We start from the raw sequence: 19,757 nt of genomic DNA on the forward strand, positions 1-19,757 counted from the left end.
CGGCGAGCAAGCAGTACGAAGTACAAATAAAGTGGAATTTTTATTTTTACATTATGGAATAATGCAAATTTTACTCTACTTGAAACTTTCTTGCATTTTTGCGAGCCTGAGTAGTTAACACGTTCGTGCCCAAAGTAGCAGGTGCAGAGATAAGGAGAAGCCGTAAATTAAACCATTAGGAACCGACGCTCTTTTGATGACGCCACTAAGAACCACTTACTGCATTCTATTTTAAGGGATATCAATATATTGCATGAAAAATTTGGCCACTTTACGAAACATTTGTTTCTACGGCTAAAATCCGGTGTTTCAAGTTATGATTTCTCTCATAAAAATTAAATTTTGTACACTTTTTTTCATATTAAGTACGTATCATCAGACAGTGAGTTTCTGTAAAACCTTAGATAATTAATTATGTAATAGAAAAGTAAACATAATATATACAATTATCATAATCTATGCAAATTTTTATTTCAACAAAACACCGTACATTATTTTAGAAGCATGATAATAAATTTTTGAACTAGTTCAGAGATAAAGAACACGTTTTAGATAAAAAAATCTAAAGTCAATTATTTTTACAAGTTTGGTAGCATGATTATGAAAATTTTAATTAGGTATCGTCAATAACAATTAAGTGACTTAATTATACTCAATGTTTCAATATATTTTAATTCAGTATTAAAATGTAATTGTTGATTTAGTGATTATATAATTAAAAACTAAAGTTCTACTTCTAATTCTTGTAAATAAAAATTAAAGTTTAATTTTATATTCATTCTTATTAAGTTAAACACTGAGAAATCATTTAATTAAATGTCTTTTACAATTTATAATTAATATTTAATCGTTAATTGTGAATTTCGAAGTTTGAGAGTTTGAAGAATTGTAAGTTTGAAAATTTGGGAATTTAGTAACTTCGAAATTTTAGAGTTTGGAAATTTGAAATTGTGGGAATTTGGAGGATTACAAGTTTGAAAAGTTGAGAAGTTGCAGAAGTAGTAATTTGAAAATTTAAAAATTTGAAAGTTTAGAGATTTGTAAATTTCAGAACTTGCAAATTAAAAAATTCGACGCTTCAAAAATTTGAAGAACTTTTCATTTTCGGTGTTTGCAAACTCATGTATTGTTAGTCCACAGAATGAAATAATACGAACAATTTGCTCATCACCAATCTAGAAAAATGAGTAACAACATAATGTTAATGTTCCTTTCCATTGTGGGTACATAAATACCTTACAATTTAATTGTATCTGCCATACGCAAAATTGGAGAAACGATGCACAGGGCGTTACCACGAAACATGGTAGCGTTAAGAAAAATGTATCATACACCTAGAAAACGGGTGTGAGAGGAAGGGGCGACGATTTCTCCCCTTTGGAATCTCTCCCTCGTATATTTCCTTTACTCGCGCGGAGAAGATCCTGCTCGCGCTCGCTTCGGTTATTCGTTCGCGCACTTTGCCACACAGGTCCCTTTCAAGCATCGACTCCTTTTATATCTTCGTGGAAATCACCCTGAAATTTTACAGGTTCGAAACGGGGAGTCGGTTTTACCATTATTCGATATTCCTTTTAAACCTGAGAGCAGTTCCAAACGATTGAAGCTTCGGCTGTGTAGTAGTATAGTTTGACTGAAACTGTTGATAAATTGCTAGAAAATTCATGAATACATGTATGTTGTAAGATATGAGAAATTAATAGTAAATTTTTATGCTGTGTTACAGCTGAAACAAATTATTTAAACTGCTGTGCAATTTTGTTTAAATACAGAATGGCTTGTAATTCGTTTACAATTTAAAATTGTTATAAGTTTTTGTATTTGTTACGTATTTTGAATAAATTTGTAGGCTTTAAAATGTATGGGCTGCCAAATCGCTAGATTCTCATATCTCTAGATGTCAAGATTCCAAAATTCCTAGATTCTGAAATTTCAAAATTAAATTTTTAACCTTTTCAAAGAGACTTATATTTTCTATAAGGAACGCAAATTTGTACTTGACTACATGTTACTTGCGCCGAATGTGTCAAGCTAATTCATAATTATTAATTTAAGAGAGAAAAAACAAGAATTTCTTCGCGAATTTATTAAAACAAAACTACTGCGTCTACTAATATGACGTCTTCCCGTAACAATAAAACTAGCATTAATTATTGCAATACTAAAATTATTAAAATTATCGTAAAAATTTCTCCTGATTGGAACAAATAATTAATTATTTTCATAATATTTTGAATCCCAATTCTCACATATTCTTAACATAGTTTTACTTTTATTGATTTATACTTGGAAGCCGTTACAAATGAATGTGCATCTTTAACACGATTTTATGTATCGTACATGTTATCACCTTACACATTCATTGTATACTAGTGTGTAGACTCATTGTTCATAATAGAGGGAAATTAAGTAATATGAGACTATAAAATTGTGGTAAAACAGCCATTGTCGTTTATTATGTGTAATATACGTTCTTTTGTTTAACACCCGTTTTGCCTTTTGTGCACAATGGAAAGCTTTTACGAGTACACGTGAAAATGACTTTGCTTTTGTGTAGTTTGTAATTGTCAACGGAGTACAAAATGTTACCTGCCATGTAATGATCATAGTTTGAGAATGTTAATCAAAATTTGAAGTACATAACGTTTTTTAGTGTGGGCAGGTAATTGAAACAAAAATAGAACACCAAAATCTATATCGTTATCTTTGAAATATCTCTGCAACTATGTCATAAAATAAATCGATAACGATGTAAGATATTTCATTAAAAATGAAAAACGAAAATATTCATATTTGGACATTAATTAGTATTTCGTTGTTGAATGCGAAACTGATCTGTATTTCAAAGCATAATAAAATTTCTGGTAAGAGAATTATATATTCAAAATTTTTAGCGAAATTAAATTAAAAAAGTATTACTTTTACGAGATTTATCATCAAATATGTTCGATTTTGAATATTCTAAAAAGACTTAGCGTTAGATTTATTTTCTTCTTTTAGTATAATTCGTATTTACTTGTCGAAATACATATGTAGCCAACATGGAACACGTTGGATGTACGTAATATAGAACATGTTCCACATCCGCAACATCAATGTGTTGGGTGCACGTTCGTGTTAATTCTATGTAGTATTACTATGTGGCATGTTCGATATTTTTACTATCACGAATACATTATTGTACTACAGCATGTTATTATAAATGTGGTTATTGCACATATCATGGGTGGAAGTTGAATCAGATTTAGCTTATGTTCTGAATTCATTATTACCATCGTCTGAAGAAAGGTTACATTAAATCAATAAGGAAAAGAAAAGTTGTAATAATAGAATTAGTACTGGAAAATGAAGATTCATATGATAGACTGGTAGACTTCAAAGTGATGCATCAAGAATCACCAGATGATGTTAAAGATACTGTTAATGATGATGGCGATACAGAATGCTTATCTTGTGGTGATAATTATAAAAGCGGCACTAATGGTGAAAAGTTTCAATATCATAACCGATGTAGTGCGTCAGGTGCGTCATTCACATACTCGATGTGTAGATGAAGGGAATTAATATAATATAATATAAATTTCGGAAAATGTAAGATATTTGTTTATTCGTCAATTTCATGGAAAGAAATTCATTTTCCATTGTAACAAAAAAGTATTTTGCGATTTATTTATTAGATATGCGTTTCTTAGATATGCCACATTAGGTACCGTTCATTCATCTCACCGTGTTTGCATTTTTCACATTTTTTACAACAACTTCGAGAAGCATAAACTTTTGCATAGTTAACTAATAACGTGTAAATATTTATTAATTAAAATGTATTTTCAATATTCATAATCAAGTGTTCCTATAATAGGTGCAATTATCGTATATTGATTGGAAAAAAATAATGAATTGATAGCAATATACGATACCTGACTTCTTATAAAAGGCACTAGATGTTTATGCAAATGTATATTTTTAATAGAACTTGAGAAAAGTTATGCAATCTAAACAGAAATATAAGCAAGAACATATTGGATATGTCATTCATCGTTCATATGTATTTGTTTGTATAGAGTCGCACACTTGTCAAATTATTCTCTTGTATCCGTAAATTATCATATCATAACATGTTGTGTCGATAACAATAACATGTATTCTAAATTAAACCATGTTTTCGTGACCTCAATTTGCTAACTGAATATTAGATGCTGCAGATTGTGTTTGAAATTTTCATGATTCAATTTGATCAACGCAACTAACGTAATTTAAGTGACAAGTGAATATATTCAAGTACTATTCAATGGAAATAGGAAACCGTAATATAACTATTAAATGTGAAAAATTTTGCATAACTTATTTTACGCAAATTACAGTACAGTTAGAGTGATTGCAATAAGTACTGTTTAGTATGCGTGTATTGTGAATACTACATAACAATGATGAACAATAAAATAACAGAATAATGGTGAATAAGTAATTCATGAATACTGTTTCGGACGCTGGTTGAATCGGAATTGGATTGGTGCACTTGGACGCAAATGATGCAACGCGATTGTAACGTTCACAAAAACTTAAGTTTATTAGACACAGCAACAGACAACAAAAAAAGAACAATAAAATAACTTGGACGCGGATTATTAAAAGAAACTTTAACGGCGAGATTAGCGGTTTTTCAGGTGTTGATAGAGACAGTTAATGCGACAGGTAATACGGTAATGCGGTTAATACGATACAGTCGGCTGGGCCGTATTTATATTGTTAGATGTTCGGCAAGGGGGGGAACGGGTACGGAGGTTCGAACACGAGCAATTTTGAAAAGTAAACGGCTATTTCTTACATTCTAAACAAATACTGATGTGCAAATTAAACTTTCAAATTTCAAAACATAGAAATTTATAAACTTAATAAACAAATCTGGCAATTTATAAAGTACAAGTTATATAATTTTCAAACATAGGAAAATGGATTGAACGGAAATATAGCTTTTGGACTTTACAATAATTTTGAAAATTTATACTAGAGGCGTCCGGGAAATTCTTCCGTCCATTCCCTGTAAGGCGACTAGCGGATAATCCAGCCGTTCTCTCCATTCCGAGGACGGCCAGAATAGAATTCCCGTACTCTCCTCATTAGTAGCCGACCGGCGGCAAGTTCCAGCCGTTCTCTCCTACGACCAAAAGTCTAACAGGCGACCGGCGGCGAGTACCAGCCGTTCTTTTCCGAAATACTATAAACTGGGCGATCGACGGCGAGTTCCAGCTGTTCTCTCCATCCCAGAAGAAGAGCAGAAAATGCTCTCTGGGCTTCCTCGGGCGTCCGGATGGTTCTACCGTCCATTATCTGGTAGGTGACCGGCGATAAGATTCTGCCGTTCTCTCCATCACAGGGCGGCCAAGTTAGAGCCCCCGTATCCTCTCGTGACTCTAAAAGGCGACCGTGGTAATTACCTCGTTCTCTCCCAAAAGAGCTCAACAGGAATCTACTGCGATCGCGGCTCCGATACCGATATTTATAATTGCCGCGTTCCTAAGGCCTGCGGACAATCAACAACGTCGCGTTGCTTCACGAACGTTCCGCGGTCAGCGAGTCACGAGCTCGCTATCGGCGTTCGCGAATATTCGATTCGATTCTCGACGCGAGCTGCTCCGTTTCGTGAGCCGGTCTTCTAGATTGTTCCAGGTCGTCGGGAACGATCAGTGTTGTTACATCCTCCCCCTTTGGACACGACGTCGTCCCGACGAGTAGTCCAGCATCTCCTTGGTCTCGACCGCCTGTCTGATCTGCTGCATCAGGGTCTAGTCTCACCATTGTCGCTTCTTCCGGCTCTCGGGGTGGTCATCAGGGCGGTCTTTGCGTGGTCGGCCACACCGGCGGATCGGCACCACTGGAGCTGGTGGGTTTCCTGCCCTGCCGACATAAGGTGTTAGAGAAGATGTATGGTATACCCCAAGGCAGACAGGCTCCGGGTCCCGTGTCTGTACTTCGTAGCTATTGGGCCCAACTTGTCTTTTGATGATATATGGGCCGTCTCTTCTGGGTGCCAGTTTTGAGGTGTATTGCTGCTTTCCTCTGCTCAGGGTATAGGTGTTGACCCATACTATGTCGTCTTTCTGAAAGCCTGGATTAGGTCGTCGATGTCGATCTGCATAAGCCTTCCGCTCGTCCTGTTGTTGCTCTTATTTTCTCTCGCTGTCTTCATTGTGTCAGCAAGTGCTAAGAGCTTCGGTATAATTTCCGGTAGGAAATTTTCTAATTGTATTACTGCTCTCAGGTCTCGGTTGGCATTGTCTAGAGTTCTCAATTCTCTCCCGTAGGTAGGATACACCGCTGTGTAGCCAGCGGTCCCACATCTGACGGTGTTCATAGCGAACCTGATTGTTGGTAGTTTTTGGTCCCAGGTTATATGATCTGTTCCCACGTAGATAGCCAGTTGCGCCTTCAAGTCACGATTTTTGCGTTCTACAGGATTGGCCTCAGGGCCAGCATATCAGTAACGACATTGCTTCTTCCAGAAATGTACTGAATTTTCGGATAATATGGCTGCAGGAGGAGAGCCCATCGAGCCAATCGTCCGCTTGAAGACTTCAGACTCATGAGCCATTTCGACGGTTGGTGGTCTGTAGCAATCGTTGCATCAGCTCCTTCGATGTATCCTCGGAACTTGTCTACAGCCCACACAACTGCAAATGCCTTTCGTTCTGTGGTGGAATAATTTCTTTCCGCAGATGTCAATAATCTACTGGCATATTCGATTGGGTGTCCCGTTTCCTTTTCTCTTTACAGCAACACTACCCCTATAGCGTAACTGCTTGCGTCTCTTCGAATGATGTAAGGTTGCGTCTCATCGGAGCACTGCAGAATTGGCGGTGTTATGAGTGCTTCTTTTAAGCTGTCGAATGCCTCTTGTTGATTAGAAGCTCACTCCCAAGTTGCTTTCTTCTTCGTTAACTTGTCAAGGGTTGAGCAACGGCAGTAAAGTTTGGCACGAATCGTCTATACCAGGAACAGGTTTGCAAGAAGGAGATCAGCTGTTTCAGGTTCTTCGGAGCTTGCAGGTCCCGAATCGCTTTCACCTTCTCAGGATCAGGGAGAATGCCTTCAGGCGTGAAGTGGTTGCGTGGTTCGAATACACGGATTAAATAACTTAACTACTTTATTAAAATAAACATTTAACTATTTACAGACTAAAGTAATAGTAATAAACTAAGAACTAGGGGCGATAAACTATTGCACTATAAAATTAGACTTTGTACAACAGATATGTAAACGCGCGTTGACAAGGTGACTTTCGGAGTGTTCGGCGTGCGAGCTGGACATCGACTGACTAATTGATCGCGAACCGGCCGATTTATATAGTTGATTGTTTTTCGTGAACGTTCTCGCGCGCGCCTCGTCGCGAATATTCCAGCGCGTGGGCTCGCGAATGTTTTTCCACGCTCGCGCCGTACAGCGAGCGTTCGCGAATGTTCCTTCACGCTCGTGCCGCATAGTGAGCGTTCGCACGCGTCGAGAATTTTCGGCGGCGGTCCGCCACAGGAGTTAGAATACGTCCGAGGTATTTGATTCTAGAACAGCAAAAATGACATTTCTGTCTATTCCTCCTCAAACCAAAATGTCTTAGTCGGTCGAAAACTGCCTTGAGGTCTTCGTGATCCATGAAATCCGATAATAGTACCAGCAAGTCGTATAGATAGACGAGTATATTGTGTGATCCCAAGCCTACCTTCATTAGATGTACATATGAGCCGTTCAAAGATCGCAGGAGCGTTTTTGAGCCCAAAAAGCATCCGTTTGAAACGGAAAATTCCAAACAGTGTCGTAAAAGCGGTCTTGTCTCGGTCCCTCTTCTCTTTCGCCAATCTGCCAATAACCAGACTGCAGGTCCAATAATGACATATAGCCAGGTTCTTTGCTGAATGGAGCAAATCGTCGATTCGAGGCATAGGGTATGAATCGGTAAGAGTGACAGCGTTATGTTTACGGTAATCGACGCAAACTCGTAAGGTGCAATCCTTTTTCGGTACCAAAACAACAGGAGCAGCCCAGGGTGATTCGCACTCTTCTATGACATTGCCCTCCAGCATCTTCTGCACTTCTTTCTGGAACTGGTCGCGTTTCGCAGGTGGAATGCGATAAAGGGGTATCGCGATTGGCGCGTGGTCTTCAGTCTCTATGCGATGGACCGCTTCTGCCGCGGGTGATCCTGTCGTATGGAATAAATCTGCATTTTGTTTTAACAGATCTCTTAGTTGATTCTTCCCTTCGATGGTGGTATTCGTAGCTCCTTCTCTTATTTCATCTACTTCGACTGAGTTGATCTCTAGTCATTCTAATTTTTCGAATGATCGAAGACACTTATCGAACAACTCATCGAAGCCAGGCCATCCGGTTGGGGCTTCTTTTGTGAAGATCTGCACCAGCTCCTCTGAAGTATTCTCCAAGTACGACTCCAAGGTGGTGGGGTCTCGGATTGGGTTTAGCAACGGTGGTGATGGTTTTGCTAGTTCTTTTATTTCCTCCCAATCTATTGCATTTACCTCTTCTTCTGTCTTCTTCTCCCCCACATCGGAAGTTGCTTCACCAATTTTGGGCTCTTCTGCAAATTCAAAACAGGTTTCTGGTGTGTCGACAAAGTTCCAACTTCGTTGAGGAATGTTCAAAACGATCCCTGCATTATCGATGAAATCTACTCCCAACAAAGTTCGGTTGCCCTTGCTTTCTATTACGACACAGTAATATCAAATTTAAAAATTTCGAAATCTATAAATTTTGAAAATTGAAAATTAAAAACTACAGAAACCTCTGATTTTCAAACTGATAAATTTTTCAATTCTGAACTTTAGCAACAAGTTACTATAAAAAGAGATTTTAGAGATGTAGAAACTGTAGAAAAATGTAGATGTATAAAAATCGAAAATTTACAAATTTATACATTTATAAGTCTATAACTTTAGTTGTTCACAAATCTTATGATTGAAGACTTTAAAATTAAAAATCTTAGAAATTTATAAATTAAAAAAATAGCGACATTAACAGATTTTATAAATTAAACAATTAAAATATTTTTAACGCTAATAGTTTGCAAATGCACAAATTTAAGAGTTTAATATTATTCCAAGCAAAATTTTCTATTTTCAATGAATATTGCGTTCTCATATCGTTTCACATCATTATAATATAATATATAAATTAGTTCATTAGTTCAGTGTATGAAAACATTTTACGTGTTTTCTGTACAAATTTGCATATTTTTGCACATTTATTGCACAGAAAGATCTAGAGGCTAATTATGAATTATTCAGGAGAAAATATAACGACATGAACCAGAATCAACCAATGAAATGTACATAATTTATGACTTGACGTTTTTCTGAAAACTTTAAAGGTGAGCTGTGTATTTAACGCTTGTCGTGCCAATTATGGGTTGATTATAATTACTTGGACCTGAAAGCGAAATTTATATACATATATCACTGTTATAAAAACAAATAAATCGTCATTACATTTGTCATACAAATATCTTTGACAATTTTTTATGAGAAATTTTCAAGTTTCCAAATTTAAAAGTTTTCGAACTTTCAAGATTTCTAAATTTGTTATTTGAAACGTTTAAGTTGTTACTAACAAATTAATTCTTTTAATTTAAAAAGTTTTATATGAAATAGTTGAAAAACTAAAAAAATTTTGAAATTAGAATTTTAAAGGTTTAGAGATTTAGAGATTTAGAAAATTAGAAATTTAGAGATTTAGATATTTAGACATTTGGGCATTTAAACATTTAAACATTTAAACATTTAAACATTTAAACATTTAAACATTTAAACAGTTAAACATTTAAACATTTAAACATTTAAACATTTAAACATTTAGACATTTGGGCATTTAGACATTTAGATGTTTAGACATTTAGACATTTAGATGTTTAGACATTTAGATATTTAGACATTTACACATTCAGACGCTTACAAAGGAACGTATCCAACCCAGACACGCCGATGTTGATGAAACTTATGTGAGATATAGTTCTCAAAAAAATATTTAACACGTATTTTGTTTTCTCGGCAATCGTGCATATTAAAGAGGTGAAAATAGCCCCCAAAGTTAAGGGCTGAAATCATATTTTTGGGAATATCTCCGGAATTAAAGGAGGTAATTGGATGCTTTCTTTTGTAAACTGTTGATCTTTAAATAGGGAATTTTTGCGCGTAAAAAAAATTTAATAAACTTTGTTTGTTTAAATAATATTTTGAAAATTTATAATTTTTGTTTAAATCGAAGACTTTACGCCTGTAAAAGTATAACAGCACTATTGGGCATAAAAGCCTGTTCGGCCGCGAACTGAAGCCTTTGTCGCGATTTTAAGGAATTTACAACAAGGTTCAAGTGGTTCGGCGTGCGGACCGCCGTGAACCGTTCATACCTCGAAATACAGGTCACCGAGGACCCTTTTGTCTCTCAAATCCTGTTCGGACTAGTCTTACTGTAAACACGTGCGTGTCATAAATCAGCTAACAGCTGTACCTCTCTTTTTAAACAATTTTAACGAACGAAAGCATAGAATTTTTCCTAACCGTTACCTTCGGAAACACGAGGGTATTTAGGCGATTCTTCGTACAACGAAAAGGCAGTCGAACGTTGAAGCTTGCACGGTTCGGATCGAGAGTCGAAAAAGTCAATCGTGAGTTCGAAAGTTCCGCATAACGCAACGTAGCATAACCAATGCAGGGTGGTTCGGAAATCATTCACAACACCATTCGAGCGAGATCCTGCACTCCTCGAATGGGCCACGGTAGGGTGGTTAAATCATACATCGCACACTGTTCGGGGAGTCCTACACTCCTCGAATGGGCCACGGTAGGGTGGTTAAATCGTACATTACACACTGTTCGGGTGAGTCCTACACTCCTCGAACAGGCCACGGTAGGGTGGTTAAATCATACATGATTCGAGTGAGTCCTACACTCTTCGAATCGATCATCGTGAAAAATCTCACGCAATGTGAATTATCACGCAATCGAACAATATTGAGCGAGACCTTGTTCTCCTCAATCAATACGCAATCAACACAACGTACACATACTCGTACACATTTTTACCGTAGAATCATTAACGAATACATAATTTTGTAAGGGGTTTTTTATGCCGCAAGGCTTTTTCCCCTAATTCGAATCGCTAGAGCCAATAAACGATCATGATTTTTAAGGCTCAAATACGACTAAACAATTATTATTTACCCTCTTCCTCAATCGAATTCATCTATTCCTTGAAACACGAAATTTCTCCATGTTGGAAAGATTTCGACGATACAAAGCCTATATTCCTTGCGACACACAGTGGTGAAAAACGGCGAAAACGTGGACAAAACTAATATCTTCGATTCTGAGATAAATTATTCAAATGTTTTTTGATAAGATGATTATATTAGTATTACAAATTAATTTTTTGTGTCGAAAATCGAATTTTGATTTGCTAGTTAACTAATACGGTTAGTTAACTAGTACGTATGAATTTTTATCTCGGAAACTATTTATCGAAATTAATTAAATCTTTTTGTATTTTAATCTTGAATGTTTGAACTATTATAATCATATTTTTTTCATTAACAAATTCATTTTTTAATATCAGAAATTATAAATAAATTTTTATTTTTTAAATTGTTGAATAAACTTTAAATATCTAATATGTAATATATATGTGGATGTGGATATTGAAATCTTATCTACAAAACAAGACCTTTTGCAAAGGTCAGCAACGACATATTTGAAAAACATCCGAAACCGCTGTTGTCGCATATGATACTAAGGCGTGCATGTGAACAAAAATGTGAATAACTCAGAAAATCGCAAATTACCGCAAGATATCGTTACAGATTCTTATTCAGAAAGCTTCCAGCTTTCATTTAAACTTATTTGATAAGTGAACCGTGGTGAAAATCACAACTTTTACCTGCCCTAAACATTGAATATGTCTATGGTTTATATCTCTTTCCATATCAGTGTTAAAAATAAACATTTTGTTGTGCAACTTACATAATTATAATACTGAAGCATCATATACAAAGCTAATAATACTGGATGAACATAATATTTAAAAAATAATGAACAACATTATGTTAAACTTTGCCCGGAAAAATTGACTTTAAAAAATGTTCAACTTTGGAGACTCATATCTTCGAAATGGTAATAATAAAATTATTTAAAGTGCGAGAATATTATGCACAGATTCCTTATAAATTAGTTCCAGTAGACAGATTTCAAGAATTGCGATTTTCATTTTTTGATTTTTGTTCACGTTTTCGTCGTTTTTCGCCACTGTGCAGCGGTAATTATAACCGCGTCACGCTCATACCTGCTACGCTTACAATAATTATTGAGAAATCAATTAACGGCAAAATATTGCAAAAGATTGTAAAAATAATAATATTTTTATTAAAAATGCTGATTGCCTCTCTTCACAGAAGGTGATTTTAAATTATATATCTAATAAACATTGCTACAAACAACAAATTCCAAAAACACGTATCCTCTATTTTTGTCCATAGTTTACACACACAAAATTACAAGAAAATAGATCAACATTTAATGCAAAAATTTAAACAAAAATGATAAATTTTCAAAATATTATTTAAACAAATAAAGTTTATTAAAATTTTTTACGCACAAAAATTCTCTATTTAAAGACGAATATTTTATAAAAGAAATCATCCTATTATCTTCTTTAATTCCAGAGATATTCCCAAAAATATGATTTCAGACCTTAACTTTGGGGGCTATTTTCACCCCAACAAAAATACGTGTCAAATATTTTTTTGAGAACTATATCTCACATAAGTTTCATCAAAATCGGCGTGTCTGGATTGGTTATGTTCCCTTGTTAGACATATATTATAAGTTGAAGAATTTCGGAGTTATTACATCTGAAAATGTTAATTTTGATTAATTTCCCGGCGATTAATTTAATATTATGAAATTACAAAATATGCAAATTCTGTATTTTCGGGATTAGCCAATTATAAATTCTTGAAATTTGGATATTCCAAAATTTACAAATATAAAAGTTTGAAAGTTCTGTACTCTTAAAATTTAAAAATTGTAGAAATTTGAAAGCTAAAAGATTTCAAATTTTTAATGCAAACTCTTAAATTAGCAGATTTTTAATGGGACAAGTTTGATATTACAGATTTCACTAATTCACAAACTTCCGAATGTGGAATTTAGGAATGTGGGAATTTTTAATTTAATCAAGTTTCAAATTTTCAAATTTAGAAACTTCGCCATTTTGGACTTTACGTACTCAATCTCGCAAAATTGATGAAAAGTAATACAACGCACATTCCCTTAATCTTGATCTTGTCTTCATGAAATTTACGTTGCACCCAAGTTTGCATTCTGTAGTATCAACTTAAGGAGTTACTGAAATACCAAGAAACATCGCATTTTACTACGTTGAAATCATTAAGTTTACTGAACAACTTTGAATAATGCGTATTATACATATAGCATATTTTATAATTTAAATGTATTTAAAAGGTGAAGGGCTGCACGATTCGCTGTATGTTCATTTCCTACCTACGTTCAAGACTTTTCGTTTGTCGATTTTGTTCATCTTTATAATTATAATCCATTGAACACTTTTTGATTTTCACCATTCGCTTTGTTTTTTTCACTTCACTTCGATATTACATCTTGTTAAACTTTCCGAATAAACCAAATATTTCTGTAAAGATAGAAAGGGGATAACTTCGATACGATTGAAGTGTCCAGACTACTTATTCCGTTTGATTCCCCTCCTCGTTTACATAGAAGTTCGTTTCCCTGTACAATTGGAACATTTGATCAAACCTTGAGTATACGCATAAAACAAAAGTCTCACCCTATCGTACCTGCTTGCAACTACCCCTTGTTTGTCTTTGCTACTTCCACTGACTGTCGGTCGGTGGTGCACGATTTTCCACTGCAACGTGTGTTTGTCGAGGCGACGGTTTTGCGGAGGACCAACGTTGTTTTTCAGGGTGTCGTCGAGGAAGGGTCGTTACTACGTTTGCACGGATGACGCTGTTTACACAACAAAGTCTCAGAGAAAAGCGGCGTCATGTCGTCGCAGGTTTAGACTGGCAAACGATACAATCGCTAGAATGAACGCGTCGTTCTCAGTTTCACGATAGTTCTGCTCCAACCGCGGACGTGTTTACGAGAATTCTCGCGAGTACATGACACCGTGATAACTGCTCGTTATCGGGCTGATGCATCTAACTGTTTTTGTCCTGTTTAGTTTTCCACCGTACAAATAGTACTTACTCTATTTGTGTTGTAGCTTCGAATGTTGTATCTTTGATTAAGCGTTTTATTGGACCGAGCGAGCCTCTCATTTTACAACAGTGACGTAAAGTTTTTGCTATAAATTTTGCAATGAATGGCCAATTGTACTCGAAAGATTTCTTATTCAAAATGTCCCAAAGACATTACTTTAATTAGTTTAATGGTATATGTTGTGAATTAAACGAACGTTATTTGAATGTTTAATAAATAGTTTTTTTGCTAACTTAATAAAATATTTATATTACGCACACTATTAGCTTTATCAACACCAGGGATTTTGCTCGCTGAGAAATGTAATATGATCGAATGTATGTACATACATACATATGTACATTCGTGTATACCTGAGACAATACCAATGCAAAGATAAAACTTCTTTACTTTTGTCTTTTTTGTTATGAAACTTTTAGCAATAGACCTTTTACGTCTATCTGATTAAAAAGAAGATGAAATACGATATAATGTAGACAATTACTGCTTTAACCCCTTACACTGCTTTGATAAGTCTGACTTATGACGCACGCGTCCTTCAGCTGTGACCAACTTTATTCGAATTTTAAATACGCTTCAGTTTGGAGTTCACGTCTAATAAATTGACATAACATTTGAATTTTCTTTGTCTGGTTTAGTGTTGTAGCTGTGATTAGTAAGTTCTGACTGACGCATTTGACAAATGAATTATAGTGCAAGGGGTTAATTGGAAATAATCTTTTAAAATTGTAGCAGTTGACGAAGACCAAAAGCCTGTTGTATTGTTTACAATACTAATGTGTTGCTTCTTATTTTTAGTTCTTTTATTATACAACTATACCAAAATATTAGTGACAATTTCCTCATTAACATGAGATCAAATATCATACAATTGGGGACATATTTTCTTGTTATAACTCATCAGAATTGTACGATTTCATAGAGCATCGTACAACACGGTAGCTATGGGCTCGTAAATCCTCAGGGTCAAAAAGCAATCGGGCCACGGAACTTATTACTACAATCTGCCATAAACCACGATCTAATCTATCGCTCGTAAGTCGAGACCGCAGCCCGTTGCAAATCTACCATAAAAATTTTGAAAACTTCTACCTCCACTTCCTTCTACCTTTGGCAATTTTCAGAACTCCTAATCCAATCACGGTCTCAAATATCTCTCATTTTGCAAAATTCCTTCTTATATTCCTACTGATGAACAAAATTTTCCTTTTTTTGTAAAAAAATCATGTATGCATTGCTGATTAATCTTGCATTAACCAGCAATACAAAATTTAATTCTGATAAATAAGTATTAAGTTTGCAATATTATTTACATCAATCACTACCATTTAAAACTAGTCCTCACGAAATTAACTTACTGTTGAGTACGCTGGTCATCAAGGACTCGATTAACCCTTCCTGTAAAACGCGAATTCCAAGACCATACGAGAATAAAACCTTCGATATAAGGAGAAATGGTTGAAATTGCAAGTAAATACATTCTAAATCACCTCGTGCTGGACGTAATTTTTATCAGGAAAATATTACAAATATCTTGGTAAAAGTTTCATAATAAAAAGATAAAAAATGAAAACGTCTTATGTTAAGATTCTTCCATCGCGTCGATATGTTACTGTTTGTTCATGTGCAGTTATTTGTTAGTCTTCTTACTGTCCTCTTCTGTACACTTCAAAACATCAAGCAATGGAAGAACTACATGATATAAGTAAAAGTTCAAACCTGAAAGATTCGATTAGATGGAGTATTTACTGTACTGTACCATAACTTATATAAAGAAATAATGTACTTCTAAAATATGGCAATATATAAATAAGGCAAGTCTATTTGGGTATAATAAAACCATTATTTTTTAATTCAGTGTTTTAATCACTATTAAGTAATAAATATTATTTAATATTTCAACATACATAAAATTTGTCTCTTAGTGCTTATTAATATTTTTAAATTTATTGAAATGCCAACCTTTAAATATGTCGCAATAATAAACGGAAAAGGATTTGTCTCACTTACAAAATAAACGGTCCATAATACATTTAAAAGATGGCTATAATGGTTGAGCGGCTCGTAAAAAGCCATACATAAACAAGATCAATCGAAAGAAACGTGGAACGTTCGCTAAAGAATTTATTTCTAAAACACAATCATAGTGGAATGATGTGATTTTTGCGGATGAATGTCAATTTCATGTTACTGGGTGTAACAGACGAAAATTAGTGTGGCGTAAACCAAATGAACAATTCAAAATAAGTAACATGCGACCGACGATGAAACTCGATGGGGGAGGCTTGATGGTATGGGGCTGTTTTCTACTGCTGGAGTAGGGGAGCTGGTTTTTATTGAAGGTATTATGGACAAGAACAAATATTTAGACATATTTAAGCAAAATTTATTAAAAAGTGCAACGAATATGGGTATACGCGACAGTTTTAAGTTCTACTAGGATAACGATCCGAAACAGAAATCGAGAATAGTTCAGGAATATTTATTATATGCTTGTCCGAAAGTGCTCCATCCTCCACCACAATTACCGGATTTAAGTCCAATTGAAAATCTATGGGACTTATTGGATCGTAATATTAGGACCACCCCTATAAAAACAAAAGGCGAATTAAAAATACGTCTGACGGAAGAGTGGAAACGCATTACTAAAAATTATTTAAATAAAATAATTTCAAACATGCCACCATGTCTGCAACACGTCATCAGACAAAAGCGATATCCCACAAAATATTAAATTAATATTAAAATTATAATTTTGTTGTTACATATACTCTAAATAAAAAAAAACTTTATGTGATATTAAGTGTCCAAATATTTTTTCGACACCAATATCGGGTCTAATTTCGTTTATGATTTATTATGCCGAAAACAATAAAAAATAAAGTATTTAATTTTACATATTTGTAAACTAGAATATGCGCTTTAACTCATTACGGACCAGAAAATTCGATAATCACATTGCAAATAAGTACAGGAATTTTTAATTTCGCAAATACCATAGTGTCCGAATATTAAATCGAGTAACTGTATTGTTAATTTAAAATATATGACTATAAGTAATATAGTACCATATAAATCTTACTTCCAGAATAGAAGACAGATATGTATATTATAAAGTGTGTATAACATATTCTATATTTCATGCAACTAATAGTGTTTGACAAAAAACCTTGATTTTAATTTAAGTGACGTCGTACTCGGTGAATTCTCTAAAAATGGCTCTAATTTAAGTGAGCTTAAATAAGTATTCATATTACCGGCACACACATACATTATGTATGTATCTATGTTAATAAATAAGGTTTGGTATACCTTCCACTAGCATTTATACATATTTTTCGTATAGTATAATTATTCTAAATGTATAGGTCCTGCGTGTATATTTATCGCATGACGATTTTTTGCTTTTAAATTTATGTGTAGAGTTACTTTAAGCACAGAAATTAACTGCTGATAATATTCGTACATTCCATACTCGCTCTCAGAATCTAAATACTCGAAACAGCATTACATTAATGGCTTTTTAAAGTAAATTCATGATATTCGTTTCAGCTTATATTTAGAAAACGTTGAGCTTGGTTGGAACCAAATGAAATTCTGCCTTATTTTTCCAGTTTTTTTTACAAATATTTGAACCCATTCCTGAGAACTCATTTTCTGTTTTTAAATGCCTGTAACATTTTTGTAAAGTAACTATATTGCTTTCAATATCAGTAACGAATGAAATCTTATAATAAAAAATATTTCATTATCTGTATTGCGTTTGTCGCTATTATCTTTAGTACTTCTGTTATTTTGTGATTTCATGTTTGAAATTGAATTATACATATCAACTGTAGCTTTTTGTGTAAAGAGAAGAAAAGATTAATTAATCCCCTTTTTTCGCTTTTGCACCTATACAGATCAAAATGATTTATTCATTTATAAAATTATAATTTATGTCTGAACTTTTTTGTCTTATTTCATTTTTAATTTACGTCTATACGTGTACATCATTTTATCATTTTTAAGTAGAAAAGTAGAACTATTCTTGTTGAAAATATGTACAGTATACATAGTTAGCATGCTTTAACAAGCAACATAGGTAGACAGTAATCGTAGACAGTAATCAAACGGAAACATTGAATTTATCAACTATATTACTAAGCTTCTAATAATTCTAAATCATCAGTATTCTAATTTCCTAAATTTTTATGTTTAAAAACTTGGAAGCTGTAAAATTAATAAATTTTTATATTTTTAAATTTCAATATTTCTCAATTCTTATATTTCCAAATTGAAATTATATTTGCCTCGCCCACGCGCAAAAGAAATGAAAAATAAAGGAGTAAGGAGGTAACTCCTACCTTGTCAAGCGCGGTGGTCCTTCTACTTTCCACCTGGGCGGCGCACAGTGGCGAAAAACGGCGAAAACGTGGACAAAAGTCAAAAAATGAAAATCGCAAAAGAACAAAAGAAACAAAAGGAAAAGAAAGTTTAACGCGCAGAATTGAAATAACAAAAGAAAAAAAGCAAATGAGATTAGTGGCGGGGCTTTTGCGAAAAATCCGTCTTGACGCTCCGGTAACTCGCTTACTTCTCTCTCATTTTCTTCCTCTTCTTCCCTGATTCGCGGTATTCCTCCATCCTGGGGCCCTCTCAAAGTGGCGGTTGGGGGTGGTTAGTCCCCAGGCCTGGCGTTCTTCGGTGGCAGGCTGCCGGTCGCCCACGCGAAGGATGACGTGGTGGCGCCGCGACCGGACAGCCGACGACTCCTCTTCGGTGGGCCCATCCCAGCGCCTCCGTCGCGTCGCTTAGGGAGAGGTTTCTCCGCGACCTGAGACGACAACTTCTCCTCGGTGGATGGAGGGTGGAGAGGGGGAAAAAGCGTTAAAGGCAAACTTAACAAAAAAAAGAAGAAGACGCGGAAATAGAAAAAGGAAAAAGAAACAAAACGCTAATATAACAAAGAGAAAAAAAAAGAAAAGAACTTTCTCTCAATCATTCCTGTCCCAGCGGCGAGGGGTCTGTTTGGGCGGAGGAGTGAGGCCAGCAATTTGGAGGATCCTCGTAACGAGGCATAAAAAAAAATGGAGGAGACGAAGAAAAGAACATATGCCTCGTTACAGTGTGTGTGTGTTTATTTTTAAATAAATTGTTAATTTTCTGTTTAAACATATTTTTGTTTCCCCCTTCACCCTCTTATCCTACAATTTTTTTAAAATGATGTAATTCCATTTACCATGTGAAAATCTCGAGTTTATTTAATAATCCTATTAACTTTTATCGGAAAAGTTTCAAATGTTTATGTCGTAAATACATTACCCGAAAGCATTAACACTTATCAATATTTTTAAACCAATTAAAACCCTTAAATGGGAATAAATGGAATACGACATTTAATCCTTTGCACTCGAAGATATTTCTACTTTTGGCATATACTAGCCGTAAAATTTCACAATTGAAAAGTTTGATGAATTC

At 34.6% G+C, this 19,757-nt stretch overlaps 2 protein-coding genes across 3 annotated transcripts in view; one reads left to right on the forward strand and one right to left on the reverse strand.

The window, feature by feature from the left end:
• Positions 1-19,757, forward strand: part of LOC100883712 (neural cell adhesion molecule 2) — a 250,926-nt gene that overhangs the window by 171,806 nt on the left and 59,363 nt on the right. The gene's annotated exons all lie outside the window — the stretch shown is intronic.
• Positions 8,311-14,010, reverse strand: LOC143265278 (uncharacterized). The gene is made up of 3 exons (XM_076536515.1): positions 13,871-14,010; positions 13,557-13,802; positions 8,311-8,584 (listed from the first exon to the last, which is right to left on the reverse strand). Exons 2-3 carry the CDS (start codon positions 13,591-13,593, stop codon positions 8,313-8,315), a joined length of 309 nt encoding a protein of 102 aa, XP_076392630.1. The 5' UTR covers positions 13,594-13,802; positions 13,871-14,010; the 3' UTR covers positions 8,311-8,312.

This window comes from Megachile rotundata, chromosome 10 (assembly GCF_050947335.1).
Source record: "Megachile rotundata isolate GNS110a chromosome 10, iyMegRotu1, whole genome shotgun sequence".
Taxonomy (NCBI): Eukaryota; Metazoa; Arthropoda; class Insecta; order Hymenoptera; family Megachilidae; genus Megachile; species Megachile rotundata.

What these genes read in the sequence shown, in the direction of transcription:
- LOC143265278 (XM_076536515.1), bottom strand. Translation starts at nt 13,593, where the DNA reads ATGAACAAAATCGACAAACGAAAAGTCTTGAACGTAG. An exon ending in ACGAAAAGTCTTGAACGTAG is followed by an intron (nt 8,585 to 13,556) that starts GTAGGAAATGAA and finishes TTGAATTTGCAG; the next exon opens with AAGAGCCCAAAATTGGTGAA.